Here is a 21810-nt window from a genome sequence, read left to right as displayed (position 1 = left end):
GAGCTGAAGAAAGAAATGACAGTGGCTGGAACCAAAGAAGACACAGTGAGGACAGAAATGTCTAGAATTGAGAAGGGTATGAGATTTTTTACCCTCGCTGCAAGCTATCAAGTTAGGCTGCCACAGTTTCGTGGATGCTGGTAGAAGTCACGAGACTTGTGGGTTAGAGATAAAGGACAGTTTATTACTCACAGCAATGGCAACAGCCAGGGTATCAGCATTTTTGTGCTGGTTACCTGAGCCCCAGTTCCACAGGGTAACATGTAAGGGCTAAATGACACTTGCCTTGCAAGGGATTGCATTACAGGAGAAGAACCCTGAGCTTAGGGAACCCAAATCTTTTTTAAGGGGCAGTAAGCAGTGATCCACTCACTAAGACAGGGAAGACTGGAGGCAGTGCAGGTAGGAGGCAGTTGTTGCACATGGATTCTGGAGCTCTGTTCTGGGAAAGTTTGAGATGCCTATTATAAACCAAGTGGAGATGTCGAGTAGGTAGCAGGATCTCTGAACTGGGTCCCGAGAGAGATCAAGACTTGACATTTAAATTTGGAAGATGATACTGTCTAGACAGTATGTAAAGTATAATCACCCAAGAGTCATTATACTTAGTGGGAAACACTAGACTTGTTCCCCTTAAAAGCAAGAACAAAATAAGAATACTTATTTACTTTAGTAGTAGAAATATTAGTAAGAATTGTCTAGCTCCCTGCCCTCAAATGTGGGATAAGGGAAAAAACTATCAGTTTTTGCAAATGTGCAGCAATTACCTAGAAAATCAAAAGAAATCAATCCAGAAATTACTAGAGGTAGTAAATGAAGTTAAGATGCAGGAGAGAATATAAAGCACAAAAGTAAGTTAAACCCCTATATGTTTATGAAATACAGCTTAAAAATGCACATTCTCTCACCTAAGCTTCTCTCGACCCTGAACCCTCTTCCTTTAATGTCTGTTGTTCCATCAGGTCTCAACTTGGGCTTCCCTCTCTCCAGGAAGCCTGACTCTTGAGAAGAGAATGACTATAACAATAATAATCATCATTTAGTGAATGGTTTTTTTATTTGGCACCATGCCAAATTCTCTGCATATTACTGTCTTGTTCAGTCTTTACAATAGGAAATGTACATTATCACCTTCATTTTCAGATGAGGAAACTGAGGCTGGGCAAGGTGAAGTCACTTGCCAAAAGTATCACATGTAGTAAGTGGCCATTGCAGAGATCCACACATGGCTCTTTCTGATTCCAGTGTCTGTGTTTATAACCACTTTCTTATCCGTGCGCTAAGTCTGGGGAATAGGCTATGTGATCAAGGGAAAATATGGTTATGGGGGGACTGCTCTGGGTTCAGTGCCTAATGCAAATGCACATATTATCTCATTTCCTTCTCACCAACACTCTGCAAGGCCAGTGTCACTCTCCCCTATTTACGGGGAAGAAAACTAGAGGCCATTGGGCCTGTCAGATGAGCCTCCCTTTCTGGCCTCTGTAACTTGTCATCCTTGTGTCCTTAGAAGTGGAGATTCTGATTCCGGGGGCCTAGCATGGGACAGCATTCCCACATGGTTCTGATGGGCATCCAGGGTTGGGAATCACCACTCTCAATTAAAGTGCTTTCTCCCCAAACTTTCTCTCTGCAGATATTACCCGAGTGGAGATGCCTTTGCTTCAGGATCAGATGATGCTACGGTATGTTTCTAAGTGATTGTGAGCTTTTCCTATTTAAAAGAGAGATATGCTGACTTAATTTTACTTTTTTTTTTTTTTGTGAGGAAGATCAGCCCTGAACTAACATCCATGCTAATCTTCCTCTTTTTGCTGAGGAAGACCAGCTCTGAGCTAACATCTATTGCCAATCCTCCTCCTTTTTTTTCCCAAAGCCCCAGTAGATAGTTGTGTGTCATAGTTGCACATCCTTCCAGTTGCTGTATGTGGGACACGGCCTCAGCGTGGCCGGAGAAGCAGTGCGTTGGTGTGCACCCGGGATCCGAACCTGGGCCGCCAGCAGCGGAGCGCGTGCACTTAACCACTAAGCCACGGGGTCGGCCCTTAATTTTACTTTTTAAAAATAACTTTTTTTTTCTGATTACAGAAGTAATGTGTATTCAATGAAGAAAACTTGGGGAAAAAATTAAATTACCTCAATCTCTATACCAAGGAAAAATCACAATTGGGTGAATTCCTTTCTGTCACTTTTCTTTTTTTTTTTTTTTTATAATTTTGTTTATTTATTTTTTCCCCCCAAAGCCCCAGTAGATAGTTGTATGTCATAGCTGCACATCCTTCTAGTTGCTGTATGTGGGATGCGGCCTCAGCATGGCCCGAGAAGCGGTGCGTCTGTGCGTGTCCAGGATCCGAACCCGGGCCGCCAGTAGCGGAGCGCGCGCACTTAACCACGGGGCCGGCCCCTGTCACTTTCCTTTTTAAACAAAATGCTTTATAATTTGCTTTTTTCACTTAGCAATAGATTGTGAACATTTTCGCATGCCAATAAACATTTTTCTACATTATATTTTATTAATGATTGAATAGTTTTCCATGTTATAAGCCTGCCACTCTTTACTTAACCAGTCTTCAATTTTTGGACATTTAGGTTTTTCCCAAGGGTTTTTTTTTTTTTCTGTTAAAAACACTGCTATAAGTAAATATTTTTGATACCTCTCCTATTATTTCCTTAGAATTCTCAGATATGAACTTACTGAATCCAAAATAGGCCTAGTTTTAAGGCTTTTGATACTAATTGCGAAATTATGTTGACCTATTTTTCAAGAGGAAAAAAAATACCTTCTTGTGCCCTGAAAATATCAAATATCTTGTTAAATAATGGGGTTCATTCTGATTTGCTACTATGGAAGAAATTAAAAAGGAATAGGTTGAGAGGTTTTTATTGTGTGTGTGAGGCAGATCAGCCCTGAGCTAACATCTGTGCCAATCCTCCTCTTTTTGCTGAGGAAGACCGGCCCTGAGCTAACATCTATTGCCAGTCCTCCTCCTTTTTTTTCCCCTTTTTCTCCCCAAAGCCCCAGTAGATAGTTGTACGTCATAGTTGCACATCCTTCTAGTTGCTGTATGTGGGATGCGGCCTCAGCATGGCCGGACAAGCAGTGCATCGGTGCGCGCCTGGGATCCGAACGCGGGCCGCCAGTAGCGGAGTGCGCACTTAACCGCTAAGCCATGGGGCTAGCCCCTGAGAGTTTTGATAATAATGAAAATTTAAAACTTCTGTATGTCAAAAAATATATAACAAAATATAAGAGCATACATTTTGGACAAATTCTTGCCACATATATGACAGAACAAGTTGAAATCCTTTGGAGATGAATGAGATTCATATCATATCATATCATCAATAAGATAGACACGTCAATTTTAAAAAAAGATAAAATACAGACTGTTTGCAAAGCAATAAATCCAAAATGGCAAATAAACACCTGAAAATGTTTTCAAAGTTAGCTGTAATCCAAGAAATGCAAGCTTAAGTGATGTGATGCTCATTTGCCTCCTGGATTAGCAGAGAGATGCCTGGTGATGGAGATGGTGCAGTAAAGGAGCCTTGGTACCTCCTTTCTGGAGGGCAGTTTTTGATATGAATCAAGAGCTTTCAAAACATCCCAACCCTTTGATCCAGTCATGCTATTTCTTGGAAACAATTCTGTTCTAAGGAAAATATCAGAGTTACGTATAATATTTTTACATAAGAAAGGTCATCATAATTTTATTTATAAAAGAGAAAAATTAGACATAATCAAAACACTTAACAGTGTATAGCTAAATAGATTCTGATATATCCACATGAGGAATATTCAACAACCATGTTAATTATGTTTTTTTGAATATTATTTAATGATATGAGAAAATGCTCATAACATAATGTTAATAGAAGTAATAATGAAACTTGCACCCCATTAAACACACATACAATAGAAATAGGATGAAGGAAATAGCCCAGATGTTAGTAAATACCTCTAGGATTTGGGGTGACTTTTATTTCCTTCTTTATGCATTTCTGAGTTTTTCTGAATTTTCTACAATGAACATGTATCCTGTATCAAAAAGAGAGGGGTTTCGTTCTGGTTTTTGTACCTGAAGAAATCTTCTGTATTTGCTGTTCCTTTGAATCGCCACTGATCCATGGAGATTAATACGAGTCGGGATTGAGGGAGAAAATATTAGGAGAGAAAACTAAAGAGGTTTTCCCTGATCCCTCAAACTATACAAGCCACCAGCACCTGCCTGTAGCTCTGTGGTCATCACTTCACCAAACAGGAGCTGGAAGTAAGCGCTTCCTTGTCTGTCTGTTTGCACCCCAGTGTCGCCTCTACGACCTCCGGGCAGACAGGGAGGTTGCCATCTATTCCAAAGAAAGTATCATATTTGGAGCATCCAGCGTGGACTTCTCCCTCAGTGGTAAGATTTTATTTCAGAAACTTTCCCAGGACCATAAAACAGGACCTGGAAGAAACCCAGCTCTCTACCGAGCTTCCCCTCAGCTAAACTTCCTGGGGGCCGACATGCTAACTAGTCTATTTTGTTTGAGCCAGTTTTCCTCCACCTGCTTCTTGACCCCCCACTTCACCCTGCCCGCAGCGGCTTCCCCCAGCCCATTCCCTTCGGGGGAAACGAAGGCTGTGCCCACGCAATGCTGTTCTTCAAGACAGTGATGTATGGAAACTTCACATCTGCAGTCCCTGTAGGCATTTCCTCCCCAGCCTTCCATTCTCCACTTCACACCCGAAAAGCCATTGTTTTCAGAAGTGGAGAGGGCAAAGCAAGTGTCCCTTTCTCAGACAAACACTGTATGACTTCACTCCTATATGGAATATAAACCAACACACGGACAGAGAGAACAGATTGGTGGTTACCCGGGGGAAGCGAGGTAGGGGGTGGGCACGAGGGGTGAAGGGGCACCTTTATGTGGTGACTGACAAATAATAATGTACAACTGGAATCTCACAATGTTATAAACTATTATGACCTCAATAAAAAAAAAAAGTCCCTGTCTCAATGCCCTGAAACTCATGGCCCCTCTGCCCTCACAGCTGGGGAGGCTGCTAGTGAAAGTTAAGGGTCACTGGACCATTCAGTTTCCCCAGACACCCCCCCTATTCTGCATCTGTGCCTTTGTGCATGCATGCTGCTACTGCAGCCTGGAACATCCTACCCCTCCCTTCTCTGCATGGCGAACTCCTACTCAGCCCTCAAGAGCCAACTCAAATGTCACTTCCTCTGCAGTGTCCTCCTTGATCCCCCTTCCTCTATGATCACATAGCACTTCACACACACCTGAGCACTTCCCTCGTGCTACAAGGATTTATGTGTCTGCCTGCCCACCACCCTCCACAGCGGGCAGCGGCCATGCTTTCTCCTCTTTGAATCCCCAGGGCAAAGCACAGTGCCTGGCACATAGTGGGCCCTAAATCATTGTTTATTGAATGAATGTATGAGTGATTGAGTGAATGAGTGAGTGAGTGAATGAGTGACATGAAAAAAACAGGAAGGGAGGAACTGGTTCGATAACCACCATATCCTCCTGCTTCGAGGTCGCCTGCTGTTTGCTGGATACAACGATTATACCATCAACGTCTGGGATGTTCTCAAGGGATCCCGAGTCTCCATCCTGTTTGGTCACGAAAACCGCGTTAGTACTCTACGAGTTTCCCCTGACGGGACTGCTTTTTGCTCAGGATCATGGGATCATACCCTGAGAGTAAGAGAGAAGTTTTTCTGTTTTACTCTGTGTGTGAGAGGAGGAGTGATTGCCGTTCTGAAAGCAGAGGGGTCCGAGTAAGCCGGGATGGGCCTGGTCAGCCAAACAGCTCTAACTCCAGCTCTGCCCATGGCCACAGAAGGAAGAAGTTGCCTGTGGAAGTAGTGAGTCCCCCATCGGTGCAGGTGTTCCAGCATAGATTAAACAACTAGGTATCAGCATGTATTTGAGGGAATAGTTGGGCTAGGTGATCCAAAAGGTTCCTTTTGACCCTAAAGGTCTGATTCTTGTGATTCTAGCCTTTGACAAACCACAGATTGCCAGTCTCACCTCCTAGTAGTGGACAGTTCTTATTCTGTGGTCACAGACTCCTGTGAGACCCTCAGAGGGGCTTCAAGAGGCCCAGGAAGCCCCTGAAATTATGTGTGAAATTGTGTGTGTGTGTGTGTGTGTGTGTGTATTTTCCCGGGAAGAGTGTCCTCGTGGCTTTCATAGATTCTCAAAGAGCTCCGTGACCTTGTCAAATGTTGGCTCCCCAGAAATACCACCAAAATAGCCTGTTCGTAAAGCAAAGTTACGTTTCTTGCTTACCTCAGTGTGGAGGATTACAAACTTGACAATCTTCGTGGCGTCTCAGAAGGGGATAACAAAGACAGATGTTTATGAGGGTCTGGTTGAAGGCAGGTCTTTTGATGGAGAGACTTATGTGGGATTGGACAAATTTGTGGCGTAATAGTTTAAGATTGCTAGACATGGGGTGAGGGGAGGGAGAAGATTTCAAAGAAAGTCTTGAAAAACAACCATTTGATGCTCTGTGTTATCCTGAGAAGTGAGTGTCTTTTCTAAAGGGGGTAGTGGAGTAGTATACCCTTAGGGTAAATACATGAAAGGATTTTGCGAAGTTACTGAAACAAACAATAAAGTTATTTGTGACTTCATCTTCCTGGGCAAGAGTTCCTAAATTATAAAGTCGTGTTCATGTACCCAGTGAGCTGTGTGGGTCCAAATGGTTTGGGTACTCGATCTGAGAGTTACCAGTCCTAGTAAGGGGGCCACAGTTGCCCTGCAGAAGATTAACTAAGGGAGGGGGGCGTCAGGTCCAAAGAAGCACCTTTGAGTTGCTAGGAGTAAAGTGTTATTCTCCAAGAATGTGAGTGCTGTGTTTTGGATGGTGTGTGTGTGTGTGTGTAATAGACTTTGGTTTTATCTCTTTACACTCAGGTTTTACAGGTCGTTAACTACTAAAGGACTAAAAACTATCTGTGTCTTTGCAGGTCTGGGCTTAATCATCTTCTCACAAAGCACACATAGGTACCTGAGGATAGAATCTGAAATCATCACATGTAACTAGAACTTACTTTTAGAGGATCTGAGTGTTTATTGCACCTTAGCTTACGGGAGCAACTCCATGGCTGCAAGTTCACTAGGCGTCTCTACTATTACTGTGAAAACTACCACCCTGGAAAGAATCCAGTGTTAGCCTTCAGCACCAGGAGAGCACCTTCAAGTACAGTGTTTTTCATTTTCAACACTTTTTAAAATTTATCCATTTTTAAGGTTATTCTAAATTATACTGGTCTCAGCTCATTCTATTACCAATAGAATTCAGCATTTACTATATCCCGTATTATTTCCTTGAATCAGATTTATTTTCAGAGCACTTTAAAATCTGATTTTTCTCAGTGCATACTGTGACTTCTGGAACCTTCCTCTAGAATTGGTGATCTTAATGGACTGTATGAGAAGGACTGTGTTCATTGGGCGGTCATAGAAGAAAATTCCAATTCCAAATGTAATTGGACAAAATCACTTTTTTTTAAATGTGTTTTTATTTTAAAAGTATCTTTTTCAGTCTCACATTCTATTGTCTTTTTTCAGATGAAACATTTTCATCTATGTGACCTGTTATAAATGAAGCAGAGATACGCATAAAATGGACAGGATGTTTGGTTTACGAATTATGTGATGACGTGATAGATCACTGCTTCAGTTGGACAGGACATGTTCTTTCATTTGAGGGAAAAGCTGAATGCTGTTTGTGACACACATGCTTCTCAGAGCAACCAAAATCATTCTGTGTGGGAACACAAGACAGTAAATTTATTTAAAAACCTATTAGTAGTATTAGACATATTAGGATTTGTAGTATCCACTCAGGCTAGAGTGGATCTTGTCCATATAAAGTATCCTCATATTTATTGCACTGCAAATATAATTACATATGCAAATTAATTGATAGGTCTCGAAATGATAATGTCTTTGCTTCTCTTATATTGAGAAAAAAATAACATAAAAAATATCTTGTCTTTATTTGAAATTCAGCAGTTCCTTCTGGAAGATACCAAATGCTTTTGTTACAGGGTCTCTTCGTTTTGTTTTATTTTTTAAGGTGTCGAGGCTTATTCTTTGTTCTAGAAAACTCCTCATTCATCAAGATGGCATGCATTACTTAGGGAAATGAAAGGTCACTTCAGACACCAAAAATCATTCCCGGGTGAGGCTTGCCCTGTGGGTGGCCCGGAGTCTGACAGGCCAGGTCCTAATGGTGCCCGAGGGCTGTGTGTGCTGAGTGCCCTGGATCCTCTGGTCTCCTCTCTTGGCCCTGCTCCAGCCTGGCCCTTCTGCTGCTCAGAGAGGCCCTTTGAGATCTGGGGACAGGCACAGGCACTGGACAGGTCTGGACCTGGCACTCCTGTAAGCATCAGTGGGTGTGCTAGGCCCACCCTCAGAACTACTTTTCAGGTATCATAATGGGCCAGTCAGTCAAAATTCAGCCAGGCCAGCTTTTCCATCAATTCTTCTAAAATAAACATAATGGTTATATTCAGTCATTTGCCAAGCAAACATTTACCAAGGGTTTTACTACACAGCAGGCCCTGGGCTAGAGAAAGAAAGATAAAAGGCCCCTGCTCGCCTCTGAGGAGCCCAGAGGGAGGGAGGGAGCATGGTCCAGAGGGACCATTTTTGAGCCACCTTCTCTCCGTCCCCTAGTAGATTCCAGTCTGGGCAGGGGCTCAGGGAAATGGGCACAGAGTCTACCCCACTCCTGCCAGCTGCTGAAGGAGTCAGGCCCCAGAGTGTGTCCCATGGAATTCTCGAGCTCGGCTCCCAGAACATTCCAGAGTTTGCTCCTGGTCTCCTAGTTATGGTATCGCCTTCCCTCTCTCCCATGGACCCTTTTGTGTCTCTGCATTCTGACCTGGGCCTCCCAGAAGTGAAGGAAGACAGGGCAAAGGAAAAGTCACCTAGACTCAAGGGAAGCAAATTCAAGGTTCTGTGTTTGGGGGGTGGAGAGCGTCTTCAGTACATGTGCAGAATAGCCCATAACTTTACAATCAAAGCAACTTTACGGGCCCTCTGCAAGTGTCCCCTAGCACCCTCGCTCACCCTGCGGGCAGTAAGCCACCGCCCCTGTAAGTATGTACTCGCACAGTGGGTGGTGGTTAGGATTTATTGAAGAAATACTTGGTTGGGAATATGCTATACCATGTGGACACTCAAGGGTAAACTCCAGGTAATAAATTGTATTTTGCATATTGAAAATAATGCTGAGTGGAGTTTTTTTTTTTAAAGGACTTGGGGGCAAATCTACTAAACCAATTGTGGTGAAGGGGCCAAAAGGATGGCCCCTTCCCAGCCAGAGACGAGAAGGGTTAGGCGGGAGGGGGTCAGGTAAGGAGGTGTGAGGTGACGGGGTGTTTATAGGAAATACCTGTGAAATGAAACCAAGGCAGCTGCTTTGGAGTGGGTAGCAGGCCTCGCAGAAGTGGGGCGGGGCTGCTAGCCCTGTTCTGGAATGAGCCAGAGGCCAGAGGCAGGCACTCCATAGCCGCTCCTCTCTTCCCATCCCTTGACCTCCTCTAGGGATCATAAGTGGCTTAAAGGCAGCACAAGGTTGTAAAGGCCTTTGCATCCCAGGCTCTGGTAGTTGCTTGGCCAGCTGCCTAGAAGGTGGCATCACTGACACTAGGACTCATCTGTAAGTTAGAAGGGGACAGCATGGTGACAAGGGATGTGCACCTAGGTTCAGACCCAGCTCTATCACTTTTACCAGATATATAATATCTAAATGTCTCTCAGCCTCAGTTTCCTCATCTATGAAATGGGACAGCACTAAAGTACACCAAGTACCTACTTCAGCCTTTGGCACGTCTTCAACAAGGTTATTCCCCTGCTTCCACCCTCCATCCAAACTTCCTCCCTTCCTGTCCCCTTCCTCTCACTTCTCTCTCTTCCCCTCCCCTACCCCCTCTATCCTCGTCCCTTTCCCCTCCTCCCTTCCCCCTCTCTATTCCCCTTCCCCTTGTTTGTTCTTCTCTCCCCCCATAAGCAGTCCTCACTCATGTATCAAATGAGTAATTATCATCAGAGATTCATCTGGCCCAGTGGTTCTCAAAGTTTTTGGTCTTAGGATCCCTCTACACTCTTAAAAATTATTGAGGACCCCAAAGAGCTTTTTGTTTATGTGGATTCTATCAATATTCATTATATTAGAAATTAAAACTGAGAAAAATTGTAAAACACAAGAATACAGAAGCATGCGTTCTCCACTGGTGATCCTTTCACCACAGCAGCAGCCTCTGGAAAACTCCTGAGAGAAGGAGAGTTTTAAAAGCCACACATGCAAAAAATGAGTCAGTATTATGAAAATAGTTTTGACTTTGGAGGACCCCCTGAGAGAGTCTCAGGGACCCCCCCCCCCAGGGTGGGGACCACACTTTGAAGTCAGCTGATCTGGGTTAATGAGCCCTTTTCAAGCACCCCTGAGTGAAACCTCCCTGAGGCCATTCAAGCCTTCTGGAAAAGGAGGAGGAAGAGATGACAGTAATTGAAGAGAGGGGCTGGAGGAGAGGCCCTCACCGGAGGCTTTGGGGTGACCACAGGCAACTTTGGAGGTCTCAGAGGGACGCAGAGAGGCAGTGGGAAAGGCTAGAGACCAACTGGGGCCTGTGAACCACTGAAAATCTTTTCAAAGGAGGACATTGGGATCTATCTTACCCCAGCTGATAGATGAGATAAGCTGGGGTTGGGGTTGGGGTCTCCTTGCTGTCAGCTGGCTTCCCCCCAATCCCAGAGAGCTGACTGAGCAGGGATTTGTAGATCTGCATTTCCCAAACTTGCCTGCTGAGGAAAGTCATCTAAATCAACAACAGGTTACAAATATAGATCCTTAAGGCTCCTCCCTGGAGGTCTGGACCATGCAGGACTGAGCTGGGCCAGGAACTCCAGTGAGGGGGTAATTTGGGGAAACCTCTCAGGGAATCTTCTTGTCTCCGTGGATCCTTTGCAAAAACGTAAGGCTAAACCACTCGCCCTCCCACCCGTGATAGGAGAGAATCAGGTCACTCTTCAAGGCATACCACAGCCCCTCATTCTCTAGACGGGACTTGGCTGAGCTAGGCTGGCCTTCAGGACTGGTCAGTCTCCACAGCGGGCTATTTCTGGTGAAAGAAATGAAATTAATATGTTTATGTCATCATAAAAAGGATGCAGGCCCTCTAGTGAGGAGATGGGATCAGGAATGATGCTTCAGTTAATTTAACCACATAAATAAATATGAACATGTGAGTATGGTATATGACAACAGGAGATGCCTATCTGTGTGTGTGTGAGGAAGACTAGCCTTGAGCTAACGTCCGATGCCAACCCTCCTCTTTTTTTTGCTGAAGAGGACTGGCCCTGGGCTAACATCCATGCCCATATTCCTCTACTTTATATGGGACGCCGCCACAGCATGACTTGACAAGCAGTGCGTCAGTGCGCACCTGGGATCTGAACCTGTGAACCCTGGGCCCGCGAAGTGGAGCGTGCACACTTAACCACTGAGCCACTGGGCCAGCCCCAAGATGCCTATCTTTGAACCCAAGGTTACCTAACCAACACACCACTGGTGAACACTTAACTTTGTCATAAACCATGAAGCAGGGGTCACTGTTTCCAACCTATCTGTGCTCCCCAGTAACAGGCAGCCTCCCCCTCCTAGGTCTGTACCCAAGAGAAATGAAAACATGTCCACATAGAAACTTGAACACAAATATTCACAGCAGCCCAAAGTGGAACAACTCAATGTTCAACAAATGATGGAGGAACAAAATGTGGTCTATTCATACTATGGGATATTACTTGGCAATACAAAGGAATGAAGTACTGATTCATGCTACAACATGGATGAACCCTGAAAACATGCTAAGTGGAAGAAGCCAGGCACAAAGGACCACATAGTGTATGATTCCATTTATCTGAAATATCCAGAATAGGCAAATCCATAGAGACAGAAAGTAGATTAGTGGTTACTTAGGGCGAGGGGTGGGACAAATGGGGAGTGACTGCTAATAGGTACAGGATTTCCTTTGAGGTAATGGAATTAAGTGGTGATGGTCACACAACTCTGTGAATATACTAAAAACCACTGAACTATATACTTTAGAAGGGTGAATTATATCACAATAAAGCTGTTAAAAATATATGTGGAAAAAATAGTAGGCAGTCTCTAGCTATAGCCAGAATTAAAAAAAAAAAAAAACAGAAACCGTATAGGTAAGGCTCACAAAATGTCACACTTTGGTTTTTGGTTAAAAGTGAGACAAGTGAGCACGGTAACCCTAGTTAGTTCATACCAATAATAAAAGCTTGTCTGTAAAGAGCTTTCACTATGTGCCAGGAACTGTGCTAGCACTTTGCATACACCAACTCATGTAATCCTCGTAACTGCCCTGTGATGCAGACACCGTGTTACCTGCACTTTTTAGGTGGGGAAATTGAGGCTAGGAGAGTTGAGTAAGTTGCTCCTGGTTGCACAGCTTCTAAGTGGCAGAGCCAGGATTTTAACCAAGTCTGCCTCCTAACAAACGGCCTCCTTGCATTGTGTGGATGGGAAATTCTGAATCGAGGTTGATTTATTCACTTTTTGTTTAGTTCAACTGATAATTATCAAGAGTTAACCAATGGCAGGGCCGAGGATTTATCACTCACCCCCCAAGCTACACTAAATCTAAGAAAAAACTGTGTGCTTGCTGCTAAAATATAATGTTCAAAGAGGTAAAATCATGACTCTTACAAATAAAACATGAACATAGATCAAAACATTTATTTAACTTATTAATTAACGAGGGGATGTGTTCAGATGTCAAAACCAGTTCAAATGGGAATGTGATGGACACAGATTTATATTCCCTTCTGACAAAATTCAACATTTATATTCCCTTCTGACAAAATTCATTTGGCTCATATAAAGGCATCACTGGTGTTGGCCAGCTCAGCCCTTGTAGGGAGAATTCCGTTGTTGCCACACCCTCTCTCCCTGCTGCCATGGCCTCTTGGTTCATGGGCGCATAGAGCAAGTGCTGTGGTGGCTGGGTAAAGAAGCCCTCTGACATCCCTGGAGCACAGGATTTTGTCCATTTTATTAAGAGTCTCCTCTGCAGTGGTTGCCCTTTGGGGGCATTCACATGGGACATGAATATCTTCACAGTCTGCAGTCAGAGGGGTCCAGCCACATACCTCTGTCCAAGATTTCCTTGTTACCAATCTTCCAATCCTGTTCCTTTCAAGGCCCTGACCATCCATCCAAACCATCAGCAACTGCCCATGAATCAATGCAGATCTGTACTCTGGCCATCTCTCACCCCAGATATAGTGGACAATCAAATATCCGGCTTGAATCTCCACCCACTAGGAGGATTTTCGTTCACCACTGTCTTCACGGTCACTCCTGAGTGGGGCTGTGATGCTACAGCTGTCCACTTTTACGTGGTACCAGCATATCATATAGATTCGTCTGTAATCCAGGCTGGAGTTTTTGTCCCTCAGTCCACTGGTCATAAGCAACCCCCTGGAGGCCACAGGCATGGGATGAGGGAGGAGGCAAAGCAACAGGAGTTGGTGTTGCAGGAGCCTGAGCCACCTGCTCATGCAATTTACTTGTACCTAACGGACCTGCCTGAGTTCAGTCTCTCATATACCATTTCCACTTGATGACTGATTGCCGCTGTGCACACCCAACCTTATCACTAGGTAGGTCAGACAATATCGATATCATGATGAGAACTCAAGCTGCATGGTCACCTGATATCCCATGGTTGGGCACTCAGCACCTGCTTCTCAAAAGGAGAACAGTGATCTGCAGAAAAGGACTTAGCTTTGCTTAAAAATCCTAGACACAGAAATCCTAGAGATCTGCACTGTAATTCTCCTATCGGTGCTTGCCAGAGGCTCCATACAGCATCCCTATTTGACACTCCAAGAATCATTGGATCTATTGGATCATAAGACCCAAGGGGCAGAGCAGCTTGTACTACAGCCTAGACGTGCTGCAGAGCCTTCTCTCATTCTGCTCCCCAATCCACCAGCCCGTAGATGCGCCGAAGTCACACACTCAATTGTGCTGTGTGTTGCCTCCAAAATCCAAAATGACCCACCAAGCGTTGTGCCTCTTTTTTCTTGGAGGTGATACAAGATGCAGCAACGTATCTTTCACCCTGGGCAGGATATTTATGTTCCATACCACTGAACCCCAAGAAATTCCACTGCGGGTACCAATTATGTATCATTCTGGGTCCAATCAGGAGAAAGAAACCATAATGTAACATAAACAGAGAAAGATTACTATAAGAAGCATTAACTATAACAGGGGGTTGGAGTAATGAGGGACTGGCTAGTAAAAAGAGAACTTGAAGCAATGTAAGAATGGTAACTATAAGCAGCAGCCAATATCCTAGAGCTGAATACTCCCTCAACTTCTCTACTAGAGTGATAATGAAACTCTACTGTGATGGCCTGTTTCTCTGCCCCAATATTAGACTGTAGAGTCCTTGAGAGCAGGGACCACATGTCTTATTCTCCACTATATCTCCAAGGCTAAGAGGGGGAGGCCTAGCATCCCACAGGCTCTGAATAAATATGAGTGAGTGATGAATGAAGCCAATATTGGCACTCTAGCAGCCTGCAGGAAAATTATCCTGTTTCCTGCCACATATGTCAGGCCCAAAGAAAGATATCTCCAACACACCCCCGGATGCTTCCGTCCAATCGGAGATGCTGATAATCTTTGCAAAGGAGCCACTAGTGGAGAGCTAGCTGTCTGTAGCCTTTGTCAACCTCTCCTTAAGAGGAGGCAAAAGTCCAGCTTCCCGGACTGTTCCCGCTGGGTTCTTAGTTCCCAGGTGGAGAGCTAAACAATAATTCCAGAAGAGTCTCTGCCCCTGATTGCTGCATGAACACATGCACACCGCTGGGCCTCGCCTCTGAGACTGGAACAGGTTCAGGTGGGATTCCCATCAAAGGCTCCTCTCTGGACCTAGAAAAACAACTGACTGGGCCGGGCCGAGCCGGGGCGGGGCGCGGCCGGCCTAGAAAACAGGCCAGGGTCGGGGGCCCGGCAGAGGCCGAGCCATGGCGGACGCGTTGAGGGAGCGCACGGCGCGGCTGCTGACCGACTGCCTGGAGTACTGCGCCCGGGAGCCCGGCACCGCCGCGGGGGCGCAGTCCACGCCCGAGGCGGCCGTGCTGCGCTGCGTGGCCGCCCAGATACAGCAGCGCAACCAGCTTCCCCCCTACCGCGGCTTCCGCGGGGACCGCGTCGAGCTGGTGGCGCAGATGGCGCAGGCGATACTCGGCGACCGCCACGTCCCCAGCTGGGGCCGCGTGGCGGCGCTCGTGACCTTCGCGGGGACGCTGCTGGAGACACCACCACCGGGGACCTACCGGAAAAGGAAGCGGGGCTACAAGCTGGATCTGAAGGAGTGGAAGGCCGGCGTTGACCAGGACTGCCAGCGCCTGGTGGCCTTGCTGTGCGCTTGGCTCACCCGGCGGCACCGCGCCTGGCTGGAGGCGCTCTACGGCTGGGAGAGCGCAGCGGGGCGCAGGGAACCGCGGCGGACGGGCAGGCCGGGACCCCGCGATGCCAGTCCCGTGGGACCGTTCGTTTCAGCAGAACTGGGACTTTCAGTGTGAAGGCCGGCTTTCTCCTCTCTTGGCGGAGTCAGACTGGCAGATACCGACCTTGCGAGACGCCTCTGTTATTAACCCATTCTGAAGGAGCCGCGCACGACTTGGGTTTGTGCTCTTTGGCCTTGCCCTTGCCCTTTCTCGGGGTTTTAAGATGCGCCCACGTTAGGGTCTGGATGCTTTAGGATACAGAGATGCCCAAACTGGTAAAGTCAGCAGTGGGGTGTGCCAGGCCAGGTGGATCCTTTATCCTCCGCCTGTTAAACGTACCTTGGGAGAGACTCGGACTCATTGACCCCCACAGCTCTGCAGGTTGGAAAGCCTACAACATTAGAATGAAAAAGCATCCCCTTGTCCAGCCCCCACGCCTCTCAGAAACGCCGAGGCCCGAGGTGTTGGAGAGTGCTCTGGAACCTGGTGGTGGTGCTGACTCCAAGTTTCTTAACTTCGAATCCATTGCGCTGAGACCTCAGTTGGGAGCTACACAGGCGCCCTGGCTTTCAGCTGTGGGTCGTTGATCTCTGTAGCCTAGGCTAGAGCGGCACAGCCTTGGCCCACAACTCCCAAACCCAGCAAATGATCCAGGAAAGCCCCGCTGCCCTCGATGAGAGGGTAGCTTGCCTCAGGTTCTGAACCAGATCCCTGTTTCTTTCCTCTTTTCCTTACTGGAGCTGAACCAATGACTGCAGTGACCCAGGCTGTAGAATAAATGCAGCCAAACTATTAAAACCAGTGATTTAAAAAAACATGCAAGGAACTAGGGAAGATGCTGCATGAAATTTAGCCTCCTGTTGGCAGTTTCCTGTTAGACGTGTGGTGATGAATTGGGTTCCATCTGTGGAGGAGAGGTGGTATCTGAGTCAGAACCTTGACCTTACAGGAACAGTTTGAGGTGTTAGCATTAGCTACTGCATTCTTAGCGGTGTGTGTGTTGGTCTTCAACCTTCGAGGCCTGTGAACTTTAAGAACGCCACCTAAGCCATTTGTCTTAACAAGTTATTTGGCTGTTAAGGACCCTCTGCACTTAAAAAGGAAATTGATTGGAGGAGGGCATTGTTTTTGTTCTCATCTTTTGGCTAATCAACATTGACTAAGGAATAATCTTTTAAGATCAAGAAGCCGAAATTCTCCAGTTGAGTAAACAATACAGCCCTACACCTCTCCCAGGTGCAGTTAAAATGCCACAGTCTGGAATTTAATTCCCTCCCTCTCCATTTTTCTGAACAGAGCTGCCTGCTTTATTGTCTCAGGTGATAACTTTTTTTTTGGTGAGGAAGATGGGCCCTGAGCTAACTTCCCGTGCCAATCCTCCTCTTTTTGCCCAGGAAGATTGGCCCTGGGCTAACATCCATGCCCATCTTCCTCTACTTTATGTGGAACGCTGCTACAGCACGGCTTGACAAGCAGTGCATCAGTGTGCACCCTGGATCAGAACCTTCGAACCCTGGGCCGCTGCAGCAGAGTGTGCGCACTTAACCGCTATGCCATCAGGCCGGCCCCATCAGGTGATAACTTTTAATCTAGTGATTTGGCAGTTTCCTAAATGGCATTGGTCCTTTGCTGGGAAAAGAACATGTTATAGTAGTCTACTTTCCTCTTGGCTTTTGAAAGAAGTGAGTCAAAAGATGAGTATTGCTGCTCTAAGTGACAACGTTAAGTGTCCCCTATGTCCTTCTATCCCCTATGTTGGACTACTTCTTACAAACCCTAACTCCTGAAAGTTTCCTAATTATAGGCTGCCTATTGGTCAGTATTTCTTTTTTTTCTTTTTAAATCCAGGAGTTATCTTATGTTTAATCTAGAACCTCCTGTGTATCTTATTGAGTTCAGCTTTTGAGCATTATGAAGCAATCTAATTTTTCTCTTCTCCCTCCCCCTTGTAGGATGGCTTTTGTGGCTTCTTCACACCCGCACTGCTGCCATTTTGGAGAAGACTGCTGGTCCAGTTTCTTCTGTCATGCTTTTCAGCATCAATCTTATTCTACTTCTGGACAAAATTATCATGAGTTCTAAATTTTTTAACCCATTTCTATCTGCCTAACTGTGACCAGCAAAGTGAATTTGACATGTGAAAGAACAGAACAGCGTAAACCACCTTCAGAGACATCTTTACCTGCCTTCACTTAAGGAGTCCTGCGGTGATGATTCAGCCAGTGTTGTAACTCCTGACCAGTGCCCAGAAGTGTTAGGACAAAGGCACAAATGGCTCCTCTTTGAGTGAGGGAAATGGGAAGGCTAAAGGCTTATTGCTCCAAAGAATTGCAGAAGAAACTGCATTCCATTAAATAGGAAATATGGTGCTATTTGCTGCATAAGAGGGAATGTGAGTCTCATCTCTCCACAAGTTCATGGCGCTACTGCTAATTTATCAATTCATTGGGTCAGGGTGAAATGATACCCAAAGTGCTCCAAGTCCCAGTTTAACAAAGAGTGTAGAATTAAAACCTTTTATAAGGTATTCTTTCTAAATCTGTTGAAATCTAATTCCTGGGACTTCTAGGTTTCTAGAGTTAATATATTAAGAATTTTTCTGCCTTCAATAAATTGTTAAATTGCTTCAAAGTTTTAATAAATATATGCATCTTAAAAAAAAAACCTTGGTTTTTCTTGGGATTCAATCTGCCATTGTTCTTAGGAGTAACTTGAATTGATGACAGTTTCCTTTTTTATTGTCTCTTTAAATACATGTTCAATTCTTTATTTTGAACATTTAATCGATGCACAAGCTCATAAAAAGTCTCCCTCTTCCCCCTTCCGTTCTGCAGTCAGCCCAGCACCTACAAGGTGATGGAGAGGAAGAACTTTTCTTCTGCCCTCTTAGGTTCTATGCCTGAGGTCTGTGAATTTAGCAGACAATAGACAGACTAACAGAAGAAAACATACAAATTTTATTTGATGTTAATGTTTTTACAGGGAACTTCATAGAAAAGAAGTGAAAACCCCAAAGAAACAGTTAGATTTGGGGCTTATATACCATTTTAACAAAGAATGATAAATTGTGGAGAAGTGACTAGACAGGAAAGGGGTTTGGGCTTCTAGGGGTGCTATATTGTGGGAAAGTGATGAGGAAATATATGGGGGAAACTAATGGAAGATAGTTATTTTAGTAAAGTTTGTACAGACCCATCTTGGTATTGACTCTTGTCTCCAGTGGTAAGTGTTCTCCCCTTCCTGGTACAAGAGGGCACCTTTCTCACAGGAAATTTGTGCCCTGCTTTTAGGCAGAAAGGGGGAGGGCAGAGAGTCCTTCCTGTATGTGCTATTTCTCAGTTGCCTTCAGCTCAAAATAATCAATATGCCAAAGTGGCGTATTTTGGGGTGACTTTTTTTTTTTTTTTGGTGAGGAAGATTGGCCTTGAGCTAACATCTGTTGCCAATCTTCCTCTTTTTGCTGGAGGAAGAGTGGCTCTGAGCTAACATCCATGCCCATTTTCCTCTATTTTGTATATGCGACGCTGCCACAGCATGGCTTGATGAGCAGTGTGAACCAGCGAACCCTGGGCCAGTGAAGCAGAGCACACGAACATAACCACTATACCCCCAGGCTGGCCCCTGGGTTGATGTGTTTTGATCCCCTTCAGTGATTAACAGTGCACATCATTATTCTGTGGGCAGTTGGAATCTGCATCCATCAGTCCTTTCTCAGCCGGCACAGACCCAGCCAAGCTTGCCATGTAGGAGAAGTGGTATTTTGGAGCGGGGTGCCTGCCAGGGCTGCCAGCAGTCATGGGAAAGATGCCTGTGAGGACCACGATAATCCGGCCTAGATTTGCTTCAGCATTATCTCCACGGCCGAAGCTGTTGCTGATTGCTATTAGAACAAGCCTTGGACCAAAAGGAATGTATAAAACGATTCAAGATGGAAAAGATGATGTGACCATTACAAATGATGGTGCTAGCATTCTGAAACAAATGCAGGTGTTATGTCCAGCAGCAGAATGCTGGGGGAGCTAAGCCTCAGGGTAGAGAAGCAGGAAGTGGCACCACATCAGTGGTCATCATTGCTGGCTCTCTCTTAGATTCCTGTACGAAGCTTTTTCAGAAAGGGATTCATCTAATCACAGAGTCATTCCAGAGGGATTTGGAAAAGGGTATTGAAATCTTGACATGACTTGTGGAACTGAGTGACAGAGAAACTTTGTTAAATAATTGCAACCATGTCATTGAACTCAAAGGTGGTCTCCTAGTATTGAAGTCTGCTTTCTCCAATTAGTGTCGATGCAGTGAGGAAAGTCACCCAGCCACAGCTACTGGTGTAGATCCTAGAGATTTTAAAATCGATAAGAAACTTGGTAATGCCCTCGAGGGCATTATGCTGAGTGTGATAAGTCAGAGAAAGACAAATATCTTCTGATCTCTCTTATAGGTGGAATCTAAAAGAATAAATAAATGAAACAAGCTCATAGATACAGAGAACAGATTGGTGGTTGCCAGAGGCAGCGGTTGGGGGTTGGGAGAAATGGGTGAGATTATTTTTGTGGGGTTTTTTTTTTTTTAGTTTAACTAAATTGTTGTTAAAAAAAAAAAAAAACTTGGTGGGGCAATTGATGACTGTGAGTTGGTGGAAGGGCTGGTTCTCACCTAAAAGGTGGCTAATGCTGACAAAACCAGAGTTGAAAAGACTAAGATTGGGCTTGTTCAGTTTTGCTTATCTGCTCCCAAAACAGATATGGATAATCAAATAGTAGTTTCTGATATGCCCAGATGGACCAAGTGCTTTGAGAGGAGAGAGCCTATATTTTAAATTTAATGAAGCAAATTTTATAAATGGGATATAATATCCTTCTCAGATAGAAGTCTATTCTTAAGAGATGCTCTTAGTGATCCTTCATTACATTTTATGAAGAAAATTGAGATAATGGTAGTTAAGGAGATTGAAAGAAGACATTGAAGCATGTGTAAAACAATTGGAACCAAGCCAATTGCTCATGTTGACCAATTCACTGCTGACATGCTGGGTTTGGCTGAGTTAGCTGAGGGGGTCAATTTAAATGGCACTGGCAAACTGCTCGAGATTACAGGCTGTGCAAGCCCTGGAAAAACAGTTACAGTTGTTGTTCATGGTTTTAACAAATTGGTGATTGAAGAAGCGGAGGACTCCACGCATGATGCCCTGTGTGTTCTTCACTGTTTAGTGCAGGAGAGAGCTCTTATTGCAGGAGGTGGTGCTCCAGAAATAGAGTTGGCCCTATGGGTAACTGAGTATTCACGAACATTGAGTGGTGTGCAATCCTACTGTGTTCGTGCCTTTGCAGGTGTTATGGAGGTCATTCCATCTACACTAGCTGAAACTGCTGGCCTGAATCTCATTTCCCCAGTAACAGAACTAAGGATGCCCAAAGAGAAAAACTACAGGCATTGATGTCCGAAAGAATGGTATTTCCAACGTTTTGGAGGAACTGGTTGTCCCTCCTTTGTTGGTTTCAGTCAGTGCGCTGACTCTAGCAACTGAAACTGTCCAGAGCATTCTGCAAATTGATCATGTGGTAAACACGTGGTAATCTGGATAGCACTGGCTGACTGGCACCATCATGGCCTCTGATAGTGTGGGTGGAATGGAAGATGGCCTGGGTGTTCCTTATTTTTTGGAAGATTGTTGGAAGATTGTTTGGAAGATTGTTGGTGTTCTTTATTTTTTGGAAGATAATCCTCTTTGAATTCCTGGGCTTGGTCTCCCATTTGGCTTATTTGTAATTGTATTGACACACTGAAAATGTTAAATATTTGGTTTCCAAAAAAAAAAAGAGTGTAATGTCCCTCCAGGCCTTCCTGGTCATTATTATACTTGCATTTTATGAAACAACTAGACCTGATTTTTTTAATTTCTTTTGCTGAGGGAGATTCACCCTGAGCTAACATCTGTCGCCAGTCTTCCTCTATCTTGTATGTGGGCTGCCACCACATGGCCACTGACGAGTGGTGTAGGTCCTCACCTGGGAACCAAACCTGGGCCGCTGAAGTGGAATGTGCTGAACTTAACCACTAGGCCACTGGGGCTGGCCCTAGACCTGATCTTTTGACTTGTCTTATGAGCCCTTCTTCAGAATGCCTTGCTGTTTGACTGTCACAGTACATTTTGCATTATGGCAGGATAAGCTGACTTAACCTTCCATTGCTGTGTATTTTAGTGTTTTTCCTCTTCCAGGCTCTTGGAAATAGTGC

General features: G+C 45.0%; 2 protein-coding genes and 1 pseudogene across 2 annotated transcripts in view; all 3 read left to right on the top strand.

The window, feature by feature from the left end:
- GNB5 (G protein subunit beta 5) overlaps positions 1 to 7560 on the top strand; it is a 39334-nt gene extending 31774 nt beyond the window's left edge. The window contains exons 8-11 of the mRNA XM_014780726.2: positions 1637 to 1685; positions 4307 to 4403; positions 5537 to 5703; positions 6978 to 7560. Of these exons, the coding sequence (XP_014636212.1) occupies positions 1637 to 1685; positions 4307 to 4403; positions 5537 to 5703; positions 6978 to 6989 (325 nt within the window). The 3' untranslated portion in view covers positions 6990 to 7560. The remainder of the gene's footprint in view (positions 1 to 1636; positions 1686 to 4306; positions 4404 to 5536; positions 5704 to 6977) is intronic.
- A 7533-nt stretch (positions 7561 to 15093) lies between these two features.
- Positions 15094 to 18225, top strand: BCL2L10 (BCL2 like 10). The gene is given in 3 exon segments (XM_087429127.1): positions 15094 to 15544; positions 15547 to 15756; positions 17532 to 18225. Coding segments are annotated over 3 exon segments (819 nt in total). The 3' UTR covers positions 17690 to 18225.
- A 140-nt stretch (positions 18226 to 18365) lies between these two features.
- On the top strand, positions 18366 to 21149 carry LOC101406511 (T-complex protein 1 subunit delta pseudogene; annotated as a pseudogene).
- Positions 21150 to 21810: the final 661 nt, after the last annotated feature.

This window comes from Ceratotherium simum, chromosome 3, assembly GCF_057802395.1.
Source record: "Ceratotherium simum simum isolate JZ-2026a chromosome 3, ASM5780239v1, whole genome shotgun sequence".
Lineage (NCBI taxonomy): Eukaryota > Metazoa > Chordata > Mammalia > Perissodactyla > Rhinocerotidae > Ceratotherium > Ceratotherium simum.
The sequence above is the reverse complement of the archived record's forward strand: the minus strand, read 5'-3'. Positions and strand labels throughout refer to the sequence as shown.